The 13,561-nt window shown below is 35.0% G+C and overlaps 1 protein-coding gene and 1 pseudogene across 1 annotated transcript in view; one reads left to right on the top strand and one right to left on the bottom strand.

The window, feature by feature from the left end:
• CRPPA (CDP-L-ribitol pyrophosphorylase A) overlaps positions 1-13,561 on the bottom strand; it is a 368,112-nt gene that overhangs the window by 121,314 nt on the left and 233,237 nt on the right. Inside the window, exons 9-11 of the mRNA XM_077157926.1 lie at positions 9,308-9,439; positions 2,930-2,958; positions 1,514-1,582 (exon numbers count right to left, since the gene is read on the bottom strand). Of these exons, the coding sequence (XP_077014041.1) occupies positions 1,514-1,582; positions 2,930-2,958; positions 9,308-9,439 (230 nt within the window). The remainder of the gene's footprint in view (positions 1-1,513; positions 1,583-2,929; positions 2,959-9,307; positions 9,440-13,561) is intronic.
• LOC143678942 (FUN14 domain-containing protein 2 pseudogene) lies at positions 11,709-12,938 on the top strand (annotated as a pseudogene).

The following is a 13,561-nucleotide window of genomic DNA, read 5'->3' as shown; positions in this document are numbered from 1 at the left end:
AATTGAACAAAAATTGAACTTAAATCCTATTTTCAATTTTTCATTGACATTAGTAATAGAGCAGGAGTTTTACTAGGGAAAGAGTTTAAAGGAAATCAGACAACACCCAGTGATATTTTTCCATGTCTTAAGTTCACAAAAATATCTTCCTTGAAGATTACCAGTAGAAACCCAGATGTCAGATTCTCTGGCTTCTGGTTAGTTCTCATCCTCTTGACTTGCTATAGCATATGGCTATAGAAACTCTGCCTTCTGTAAACTCTTCCGAAAACTTTCTAGGTTAAATGCATTTAACAAAATGAGGTTCAACCTTCTCAAATGCAATATCACAATTTTATAACAATTATTTTGTAATACTGCATATACTATCCTGAATTGGAATAATATAACAGACCTATAAACATGTCTTCCCAAATTAATATAACCCATAATTATAAGATAAAGGAGAATTAAAATAGCATCAAAATGTTATGTTCTGTTATGACATGATTGGGACAGTGATGAAGTCTTATACACATAAAATAAAACAAAACAAGAAAGACAAAAAACTGTTTTCTCTCTTGACACTATATCCATGTCAAAGGATACATGTGGTCTTTAATATTAAAATGCATTTGAATATCACATCCTTCTGTAGACATTGGGAAGTGAGGGCATGTTGGAAAAGAAAGAGCAAAATAGAAGACAAATGATAAAATATGTGGTAGACTTAGGGACAGGAACAGAGGATTTAAAAACAACTGACAACTTCCAAATAAGTAAATGTAATGTGTAATGCTCATGACATATATTTCTTATTATTGTGCTATGAATTTATTTAAAATAAATAATAGATAAGGGATAATACTAAGTATGTTTAAGTAATTCATTACTTTGATTATTACAATATCTTGGTTTTGTATATATCTGCCAATTTAATGATATTTTGTCCTAAGTCTATTAAAAGAATTCCCAATATTCTATACTATATATTTAAAACTACTTTCACTGTTTTTGCTCGGTTAATAGTTATGCAATGAAATCCAACTACATATGTAATTGGAAATGTTATGATACATTAGATACACAAAATGTGCTAATACATAGCTCAATAACTTCAAGATAATGCATTAATTTTCCCACTTTGTAATGACTTTCTCATTCTGATCTTTTCTCACAACTTCTTATAAAAATTCTTCAGGATAGCATTATTATATAATAAAAGTACTATAGATCTCTACATGCCACACAGTAGTTGCTATTTATTGGGTGACATGGCTTGGCAAGTGGAGTTAACAAGCCAAGCCCGCTCTCCTCTGAACTCTTTCAATGACCATTGTCTAGCCACCTTTATTAAAGAAAACCCTCTACAGCTAATTCATCTTAAAAAGTTGACAGAAAAAGAAAGAGAATATCTATATATAACCCAGTCTTGGGAATTGTATTTAAAACATATGCCAAGTTACTAAAATGTATCATCTATGAGGCTATAAGTTTCAAGAGGAATGAAACCTTGTTTGAAGTTTGTACTCACCCCTGGTGTCCAATACAGGTGGAGTACTGAATAGGCTTCTGACATACAGAAAATAACTGGGTGAACAAGCTTGGAAGTGAATGGAAAGATTTGAAAGGAAGTTTAAAATGCAAACTTTTAGGTTAAAGCATATGAAACTAAAACACTGTATAATGAGCTATGTCTTTTGAGAATTTATTTTTTAAATGCATGATTTAAACTGAAAATTGTTTTTTTTTTAATTTAAGGTTAGTATCTAAAAGAATATGGACATTTTATAATGCAGTACATAGACATAAATTTAAGTGACTTGACTGACACAGATAGTAGAAGATCAAAAACTGAAAGATACAGCTGAAAATGCCTACTTTAATATTCTGTCCACATATCTGCACTCATTCTTATAATTCCCCTCCTCAATAAAACTAAAAATCAGAAAATAAGACACTAATTGCACTCATGTGGTTGATATGAATATGACTCAAATCAAATTCTTTACAAACAATTGTACAGATAACGCAAAATAAGTTCCCTCTTCTTTGGCTCTACACTGCCCTGCTATACCTCCTCCAGCTACTGCCCAGAAAAAAATATATATATACACATACATATATGTATATGTGCATATATATATGCATATAATATTCTGTGTGTATGTTTTTCACTTTTAGCCCTACTTATGTGATGGGGGTGGGGAGGAAGAAATATAGCATTTAGTCTACAATGTCAGCACTGCTGGTTTTACTATGGTAGACAGTACATGACATGTCTCCCAATGACCCCCACACCCTGGTATTCATGCCCTGTGTAATTACTTTCCTTGAGTGTGGGTGGAACCTAGTGACTTGCTTCTAATGCCTAGAATAAAATGAAGGTATGTGGCAAAGCCTGCGACATCTGTCTTGAGAGTCTCTCCTCCTGAAGGCACTCTCTTCTGCCACTTGCTTGCTTGTCTGATGATGTGAGAAGATTTATGGAGAAGCCCACACCACAAAGAACAGAGAAAAGCCTCCAGCCAACGGTTGATGAAGAACTAAAGCCACAGTGCAACAGCCCAGGAGGAGATGAGTCATGGCACTAACCAGATGAATGACCAAAGGAGCAGGCCATTCCCAGAAGAGCCTGGTGATGGCTGCTAGCTTCTAAGAGACCCAGAGTAGAGCCCCCAACCAAGTCATGTCTGGTTTTCTGAACCAGAGAGGCTGAGAGATAATAAATGTAGTTTTAAGTCACTAAGTTTTCAGCTAGTTTGTTATGCAGTATTATACTGTTTGAACTAATATATATGCAAAATAAATTTATTTATTAAAAATTTTCCATGGCAATTCCATGAAATTAGTGTATGCTTCTCTTCATTACACATATAAAGTTGTTTCTTTCATTAAAAAAGGAATGAAGGGATGGGGTGTGAGGATAGTTCAGTGATAGAATTCTCACCTGCCATATGGGAGACCTGGCTTGAATTCCTGGCCCAAACAAACAAACAAAAAACACAACAAAAACAAACAGAAAAACAAACAAAATTCCAATGAGTGGTGCCGCAGTAACAGGATACTTACATAGAAAAAGAATGAAAAAAAGAATGAAATATGACCCTGCCATACAGCACACCAAAAAAAGGGGGGGGGGGGATGAGGAGAGATGGGTGGCAGAAGTATAAAATAGCTTTGTTTTTCCAACCTACACAATTTTAAAGAGACATTGTTTTCTGAAACTTCATATTTTCCCAAAGAATGTCTAAGTCTAAACAATAAAACTCAAAACAATGTTTCAAGTGAAAAGTATTTAGTGTCATAAACATTTCCACATTAAAAAAAGAGCCTGGTTAGCATGAACTGGGTATGATGGGCCTCCATTAACAGATTGGTGTTACATGTTTGCTGCACATGCCACATGATTCCGTGTCACAGGATGTATTAGGTTCGGTAAATAATGCTCAAATTTCAAAGAATTGCTCACTGTATGAAGTCAAGTGTCTAGACTGAATCTCCTCCAACATCACTAAAAAAGAAATACATGCTCTCCTACTTGATACCATATACCCATTTATTCTCCAACTGAATATGCACACTTGTATATGTTTAGAGGACACATACAGTAAATGGGGCCCATTTCAGATGGAAAGATTGCTACTAGTTTTATCTTATTCTTTAAGGACTTTTGGCACAAAGGCATTCAGTTAGGTCTTGCTCACATAATTTTTAAATGCTTCGTTATGAGTTTACCTAAGGTAATTAAAAGAAGATTCATAGTCAAGAATGTTACTAGGTGTACTTTAAAGCACACATAAAGCCTTAAAAAAACCTATAATAGAGAAAGACAAATGTATTGATCTCTTTAAATAGAAAGATTTGGTTTACAACTTGTGATGAAGATCAATTCTTACAGCTTTATCTAATGTAATGTTTTTACCAAAAAAGACATATTTCATCATTCCATAACCTATTTTGGAGGTCTGCAAAATAATTTGCATGATTTTTTTTTTTTTACAAATAATGATTTTTTAAAAATCTACAGACCTGCTTTGGTAACTTTATTCCTTTTTGAGTGCCTTCCAGATCTACAATTGTATGAGAAAAAGAGAAAGCAACATTCAGGAGCAGGGGGAAGTGTGGAGCTCCTCCACCTCACCCCCTCACTGTTCCAGGGCTTGATTTTTATAGTTTTCCCAACAGTGTAGTCCTTTCCACTGATCCTATTGTGTGAAAATACTCATTGAGCCAAACTCTGCTTTTAAAAGTCATATTTCTCACTCTATCAAAGCCATTGGAATGACAGCTCAGGGGAGAAGAAGGAAGAAAGAGAAAATGATAGAGTAAAAAGGGTACACGAGCCCTGCTATAGTGAAAGGCTTAATGTTTTCCTTAGCCTTACTGTGATGGATGCTAGTTGTCACCTTATCTTCTACTTCATTAAAGTATCTGAGTAAAGTGCAGTTCCCTCTCTGAACTGTAATAGTTTTTCTTTTCTCAATAAAAAAAGGAAATAATAGTACAGACAAAATTTGTGGTCACATATGTAGAGGAAAGAAAGGGAAAAAAGCAGGCTCAGTTGTGGAGTTTCCACTGTCAAAGAATGAGAGATGAATGAAGGCATCATCAGCTTGGGCAACTTCTATTTCTCTATCTTCTCCATCCCAAAGAGGCTTTAATATAGAACTGACTTACACATTTTACAAATGGAGAATCCAGGGTCAGGAAAACTTATATCACGTGTCCAAGGTCATTTAGCTAGTTCTTCAAATTGAAGGAAATTGCCACTAATTCAATGGAAGAAACAATCAATTATAATTGTTATGGGAAATACTTTAACCCTGAAACTATGTGCTTGTACCTCTAAAGCTCTGAGCATATAAAATGCATGGGTTTAACAGAAAACTTCCTTAGGACTAAAGAATAGATAAAGCAACAAGACAGGATTTTTTTTCTCATCATCAGGACATTGGAAGAAGATGCCTTTCCACCAATTTTCAAAACCACTGACTTCCCAAATATATTCACAAAAATTCAAGATCCTTCTCCTCCCATGATGATCAATTTGTAGGGACTTAACACAGCATAAGGCAAACTTGTTTCTTTATATGAAAATAGATTTCAATTTTGAATAAGGTATCTCATATGGGCTGATCTTTTTAAATGAAACTAGCATTCCCACTACATCCTGCATGTTTCCAAGAAATAAAAAGCCAGCAATGGTGTTCAAAGCCTATGTTGAATATTGCTCTCAGTCATCTTCTGCTTGCCAGCTTTGCTACTCCTGATCATTTCCCACCCTGGACTGGCACCTCTGATGGTTTTCAACCCTCTACTGATTACTTCTGAATCAGCCCATTCCAGAGTTGAAGAGTTATCATAACTTGTATTTAAAGAATTATGCCTTTGAATTTTTAAATATTTTTACTCTCCCTGTAAAATACGCAGGAAAGGCAAATACCTAAGTCTAAAATAACTTTTAATGGGGAAATAACTGAAAGGAAAGTATATGCCAGTACAAAGTTCTGGTGGACATGAAGTTGAGGGATCACTATTCCACCTAGTACACCTAGTTTTTATTATCTCTAGTTATGATTGTATGGTTATTTTAGAAAAAGGGATAGCACCTGATATGAATTTATTCAACAAATTGTGAAGGCAAACTTTATTTATGTTGCACTTCTAGTCTAAAGCATACATTTTAAGATTTTTCTCATTCATTTACATGAGAAACTGAGCACTGTATAATAAAGTTAAAAAATTATACTATATAAATGGTTAATCCTATAACATGATTTATGAGGCTAATTTTTTTAAAGGAGTTTTAGGTTTACAGAAAAATTGTGCACAAAATATAGAGTTCCTATATACCACCCTATTGTTGACATATGAGTCTAATTTAAGCTACCTCCAAGGAGGTTATTTTAAATTACTAGTATGCCTTTCGAAGCCACCAGACTATTTTAAAATCAATTTTGGAAAAAAACAATCAGTGCTTTCCCACATTGATAATGGTACGGAACCAAGTATATTCAATAATTAAAGCAAATGATCTCTGTTATCTGGGGGGAAAAAGTGGCTATTTATAGGGCTTATCTTGAATTGAGCAAAGAATTTAGCAAAATCTCGTATAATATTGTTAAAGAAAATATGGAGAAACCAAACTTAAAGATCATACAGTTAAATGTATTTGTCACTGAATTGTCAGAGACTAAAAATGAACTGATCACCAGAATAATTACAAATATGAAGAAGATTAGTTATTAGTCTTTTCTAAATAAATTCTCCCCAAAGGTACATAAAAATATAGAAATGCCCAATTCATAAAGCGTATGAAGCTAGAAATTAGGGCTAATTAATTGTAAGCCATATTCTAGATAACAAAAGAGTTAAACAACAGGAAAAGAAACAAGTATGTTTAAATTCAATAAGCACAGTTAGAAAGTTCTGCACTTGTGCCTAAAAGAAGTCCACATGAACAAATACTTAACAGCATAGTGTACTAAATATGTGAAAAGGCTTAAGTAATTCTATATAACTATAAACTTCATATAAGTCAACACTATGAAGGCATGGCCAAATACAATCAAAGACCATCTACCTTAAAAGAAATATCACATATAAAACAAGGCAGACCTTTAAGATAGAAACTACATGTATAGCATGTATACTAACAGCAGTTCGAGATAAGCATTCTTCCAAGTAGGCACAATCAACAAACTGAACATATATCCAGAGAAGAAGCTCTTGATACTACATCTTATGAAGGATGGTTAAAATTCTAGAAAGTCTTCACAATGATTAGAGATTTAAAAGGATGCAGAATAAGTATCTAGGAAAACACACTAATGGCTATTATAGAAAAGAAGAATTAGATTTAATGAAATAAAGCCCAGTGTGTGAATACAACTGGAAAGTTCAACTCACAGGACTGTGGAAAGCACAAATGCACAATCTATTAATGCATCAGTCTTTTGTACCAGACAATGAACAGAAGCTTCACTTCCTACAGCTTAAATATACTTACTGCTGACAGAATTCTGGGCAAGAAGGCACTCAATACTGAAAATAACAATCCATCTAAATGGAAAAACTCATACTGAAGTATAAAAAGACTGACTCTATAAAGTAGCAGTTTCTTAGAATATATTTGTGAGAAGTGTTTTCAGGAGTTTCTTCTAAGGTCTCATGGTTAAAGAGTTACAGGAACAAATGGGAAATGGCATACACTTTCCCACAAATGGAGATGTGAAACGCTCTTTAGCAGGTTAAGGATTTGTGAGAAGTCCTTCATTAAAGTAGTCTGGTAAATTCCATTCATTGATGTTTCCAAACTTCTTAACTGTAGCCTCGTTTTCAATGGCATACTCGATGAGTCTTTTGGAAAATGCCATTTTAGTTAGAATGAAGCATCAGACAGAATATCAGAGGCAGAGTGTTAGTGTAAGAGTCAACTCACACCCCTGCATCTGAGGCCAAAAGTAAGCCCATTTGAAACATCTTTATTATTATATTTTTAAGAAGAAACAAAGAATACCTAATGAAGCTACCATTTGCTTCTTAAAATGATGAGAGATAAATCTTAAAGACCATGCAGGCTCATCTCTTCCTCATTTTGGTAGCTTACATAGCTGGCTTAGCAGAGTTAGAATGGCCTGATACTGGCCCGTGAGTTCCAAAGGCTCCTCCTTTCCTTCAAGGCTATGTTTCTAATCAGGGAGCTTTCGCAGGTACAGACAGAGCCACACAGATATTCACTGTACTTTCTCCCATAAATATGTAGTTTTATCCCAAAAAACCACGGGATGCCCAGTTAAATTTGAATTTCAGATAACAATTTTTAATATAAGTATACCTCCATGAAATATTTGGGATGTACATATATGTAAAAAATTGTTCATGTTATCTGAAATTCAAATGTACCTGGGCATCCTATATTTTACCTAGCACTCTACTCTACTGGAATGTCAGCTACAGTACATGCAAACAATCTTTGCTTTATCTAAGTCATTGGACAATGAGAGTCGCAGGAATTGTGTGTGTGTCTACCCCTTTTACGCAATTGAGATTTCCCTCAGTAAACTCTATTTTATATCTGCACAACATGGTACCAATAGGATGCTCACGACTCCATTGCATGGCACAGGAAAAGAACTCAATTTTTTTTTCTACCATAATTGCCTAGAATACAACCATAAAAAAAGACAATCTATTGAAGAGGAAAGATTCCTGACCTAGGATACAGACCTCAGTTCGTGATCTTACTTGAACTGTTATCTGTCCTTGGGAAGGTATATTGTATGTCTTTGGGTCTTGATAATACTGAATTCAATTGTAACATTTTACAATTCCATGATCTAAAGAAACTAAAACCTGCCTTGTTCTTAATTACTAACCTGAGAATATGCTTGTACCTTAAATATTTCATAAACAATGTCTGTGATTCATCACTCATATATAGTTTTAAATACCTGCCATGGCCTAGACAGTCATTACCAAATTACTTTATTACTGACAATTAGAAAAGCAGTTGACTGCTTAACTTGCTTGGTTCCGTGTGGTTCCTCTGTGAAACTACAAAACAGTCTGCAAATCTGATAAAAGCTACCCATGTACAAAGGGCAAACCTGTCTTCTCTAATAGTCCCTCCAAATGGCTTGTTTCTCTGCACAAAGAATTTATAATGCTAACTCATTTTGTTACCAGATTAACTAACTGGTTGCTATTAAAGACAAAATTGTTTTCTCAAGTTATGAACTATGCCTTTTTGTTATCTGAATGTCAGGCACTACTTTTGTTATCTGAATGCCAGACGCTGCTTTCAAATGGTTAAAATAACATATTAGGAAAAAAAAGATACTAACAATCAATTTTTTACCTAATAAAATGATCTATCAATTTCAAATTTTACAAGTGGCCAAGAAACCATAGACTTAGGGCTGCCAGTTAAAATACAGGGCACTCAATTGTATTTGAATTTCAAATTTCAAATACCAAATTTGAGACATATTTGTGCTAAAAACATTGCTGTTTATCTCTAACTCGAATTTAACTGGGTGCCTTTTATTTGCTAAATCTGCCAACCCCCTATGGGGGCTACAAACTGTACTTAGTATGAAGATTTGCCAATTTCTGATCTTTTTATTCCTAACCAAAACATTTACTTGTTTATTTTTCCCCAAGTCAAGAGGTTCTATCTTCTATAACACATGAACAGATCAGTAACTTTCAGCCAGAAATTTCCTTAATATTAATATTCCTTACTTTTAACAAAATCAGGTTCTTACCATTAATATTGTAGTCTACAGAACCTATAATCTAAAGAGACCAACATATTACATACCTGTGGAAAATGTATGAGAAGGCCATACAATAAAATATTTCTTTTTTTTACTTCCATTGCAAATTCCCTGATCCATACTTGGTTTTCCATTTTCTGACCAAAAGGTATTGATTTATGATCAAAAAAATGCACCTGTAAAATAACATAAAGACCAGAGTTAAAATACCATAACCCTCAGCTTACCTTTAAAAAAACAATATTAAAGAAGCTCAAATCACATATATTTATAATATCGCAAATTTTAATCAACTTGTATTGCTTTTTGGTTAAGCTTTTCAGGTTATAAATATTTAATAAGATCAGTGAATCAACTTTTTTATATACAGATGTAGTAAACACTGAGCACACAATTTTGAAAAATATAAAATGCTGATATTCTATTACAATTGATGCAGCGAAATACATAAAGAATATATAATTTCAGCAATTTATTCAACTTAATTTATAATTTACAGTATGTAACTAGGATACATAGAAATGTATATTTTTAGATGTTAAGAATCTAACAATATAAATAAAATCCAAGGGGAATGACTACTTAAATAAGTAAAATATTTTTAGAACTTTTTTCAAAATAAGTAAGATTTGACACTCTAATAAATAATGATCTATTCCTGAAAGAAATCCCAGGGGCCACTTACATAGAATGACTAGCTTTTTTTTTTTTTAACATGGGCAGACACTGGGAATCAAACCCAGGTCTCCAGCATGGCAGGCGAGAACTCATCTTGCTGGGCCACCATGGCCTGCCCATACAGAATGATTTTAACTGCTAAATAGGGTTTTCTCTTGAAAAAATGAAATGATTCATTTTTAAACATAATTTTTAAGTTAAATTTAAAATATCTTAGGGTATTCTTTCCTCATTTTTCCAAATATTTGAGGTGTTACAACAGTTTTCTTCTTCTATGGGTTATGTAAGACATAAATCACAAAAATAGTTAAACTTAAAATGTTAATGTTCTCAGAAAGTTAAACACAGAATTATAAAATGAACCAGCATTTTCACTTCTAGGTAAATACCCCAAAGAAGTGAAAAGTGATAGCTGGACACCAATATTCACAGAAACATTATTCACAACAGCCAAAAGTATAAGCAATCCAAGAGTCCATCAACAGTGAATTATTCAAAATATGGTACATACACACAATGGAATATTATTCAGCTATAAAAAGAATGAAGTTGTGAAACAGAAAATATATTACAGAATACCAGGGACCGAGAGTGAGGGAACAGTGGGGTAGGAATGAGTAGTTACTGCGTAATAGGCACAGAATTTAATAAAAACATTTTGGTAAATGGATGGTGGTGATGGTAGCACAATATTGTGAATCTAATTGTGCTGGCTTGAAATGATGTATGTACCCTACAAAAGCCATGTTTTAATCCTAATCCCATGTTACAAAGGCAGCCATTTCTTCTAATCCCTATTCAGCATTGTATGTTTGAAATTGTAATTATATCATCCCCCTGGAGATGTAATTTAATCAAGAGTGGTTGTTAGACTGGATTAGGTGGAGGCCTGTCTCCACCCATTTGGGTGTGTCTTGATTAGTTTACTGGAATCCTATAAAAGAGGAAACATTTTGGAGAAAGAGAGATTCAGAGAGAGCAGAGCAGAATGACACAGCCATGAGAAGCAGAGTCCACCAGCCAACCAGTGACCTTTGGAGATGAAGAAGGGAAATCCCTCCTGGGAGCTTCATGAAACAGGAAGCCAGGAGAGGAAGCTAGCACATGGCTGTGTTCGCCACGTGCCCTTCCAGATGAGAGAGGAACTCTGTGTTCGCCATGCGCTTTTCCACCTGAGAGAGAAACCCTGAACATCATGGGCTTTCTTGAACCAAGGTATCTTTCCCTGGATGCCTTAGATTGGACATTTCTATAGACTTGTTTTAATTGGGACATTTTCTCAGCCTTAGAACTGTAAACTAGCAACTTATTAAATTCACATTTTTAAAAGCCATCCTGTTTCTGGTATACTGCATTCCAGCAGCTAGCAAACTAGAATGGTAATTAACAGACTTGTATCACATATTTCATGTACACATATAAGTCATCAAAATGGGAAATTTTATGCTATATATATGTTACAACCACACAATTGAATACATTTTTAATAAAATTGAATATTTAAAAAAATTATGAAATCTAAAGGCAGACAATATTAATTACTCAGAAATATGTGGATTCTCCTACAATACCAAATTTAAAAACAAACCCCTAAGAATTATAAATTGTCCAATTATATGTATTTCTTAACTAGAAACATTTAAAAATATATCCCATCCTCATATTCTTGCACTTATACCTATCCTTCATTGATCATCAATATGAATAGCCACTACAAATAAAACACCCATCCAAAAATGCATTATGTTTGGTCTATTTCCCGTGGAAATGAGGTGGTATTTTTCACTAGTCACACTGAATTCTCTTCCTGGGAAAAGTAAATACATTACATCCATTTTAAAGAAGATCATATGATGATTTGTATTGCATATTAACTTATTATATATTCAATGAACTATTTCTGGGAACTTTCTATTAAATACAGTTAATCAAAGATACACATAGAGCTACATAAAGAAAACAAAAGAACAGACAGCAGAAAAAAAGCTAAAAATGTTCAGAAGATGCAAAACAGAAAACATTTTCACGTCCTTCCATTTGATAAAGTTCTAAAGAACAGACACTATTACCTTGTGTTAGTTCATCTTCTCCTACCTCTGTATCCCCGGAAAATCTCATAAAAGTGGAATTCCAGCTATTTTACCAGGCAATACCACTCATGGTAAGAATAATTTGACTGGTGAACCAGAGCTAGACAGGAAAATCTGTAAACGCCTTCCTGAGTGTGGTTTAATTTGTAACCAGGGGCTCCTCTGGCTGGGCCCTGGAAGCTAAAGGCCCACATGCTGTTGCAAGAGATAAAGGTGCTGGAATGGCAGCTACAGGGTGACTCGTCACAGGCCTCGGCAGCCAAAGGGTAACTCATCACAGGTCTTGGCGGCCGCGCCTGTGAGGGTGTCCTCACCAAGACCAGCTCACTGAAACGGCTGCATCAAGTCAAGGAAATTTTGAATCACTGGACCTTGCGGGCTTAGCTAAAAACAGCCATGGTGGCCAAGCTGTTGGGACAGGAATCCAGAGTCTCTGCTGAAAAGAATGGTGTGGTGACCCAGCTGTGAACTGGAGGTGTCATTTGGTGGTGCACAGGTTTCATATTCCAGGAAGTTGGAAAGTTGGCTACAACGGCTTGGGAGGTGGATTTTTTTCTTCTTCAACTTGTAAACCATACCGCGTACACTTTAAAGTTGACTGGCAGTGAGGAGAGAAGGACATGAAAAATGCCACAGAGCAGCTGAAAATCCCTAAGCACAACCAAATACCTCCTGAAGTCAAAAGCAAAGCTGAGGAGGTGGCAACATTTGTGAAAAAGAATATGCTTATGATTGGGGGGATTTTTGGAGGCTTTCTGCTTGGCATCTGTCATGGTCAGGTTCATGTGTCAACTTGGCCAAGTGGTGGTTGGGCAAGTGCTGGCTTGTCTGTTGCAATGAGGACATTTCATAGAATTAAATCATGATCATGTCAGCTGCATCCACAGCTGATTCCATTTGTAATCAGTCAAAGGGGTGTGTTTTCTGCAATGAGTAATGCTTAATCTAATCACTGAAAGCCTTATAAGGAGGATTCAGAAGAGACAGGTTCTTCCTGTTTCAGCTGGTGAGCCTCTCCTGTGGAGTTCGGCCAGACCCTCCATCGGAATCGTCAGCTTCGCAGCCTGCTCTGCAGATTTTGGACTCTGCATTCCCGCAGTCAAGTGAGACACTTTAATAAATTTCATATTTGCAAGTGTTCCCTGTTGATTCTGTTTCTCTAGAGAACCCTAACTAATACAGCATCCTAAGGAGGATGACTTTATTTGCATTGTTCTTATTTTTTTTTTGTTTTTCTTCTATCATTCATCAGAAAGTCAGTTGTGTTCTTCCAGCCAGCAGCCTCTATACTTCATAATAAGAAATTGAGTCTCCTCCTCCTTCTCCTCCTCTTCTTCCCTCATGCCGTCCTCCCTGAAGTGGCAGATGTGAATGGTTTTCTGTAGGTATCTTTCCATATAACCTAAGTATTATGGCCCTAACTTGAGCTTGATGGTGATGGAAGAGACAATGGACATCACCATACACTCCCTACCTAATTAATTTGTAGGTCAGCAAGAATGTTTCTTTCTTCCCCATATAAGATACTTA

The sequence above is a fragment of the Tamandua tetradactyla genome, chromosome 1, assembly GCF_023851605.1.
Source record: "Tamandua tetradactyla isolate mTamTet1 chromosome 1, mTamTet1.pri, whole genome shotgun sequence".
Classification (NCBI taxonomy): domain Eukaryota; kingdom Metazoa; phylum Chordata; class Mammalia; order Pilosa; family Myrmecophagidae; genus Tamandua; species Tamandua tetradactyla.
This window is presented reverse-complemented; position numbering and strand designations above follow the sequence as displayed.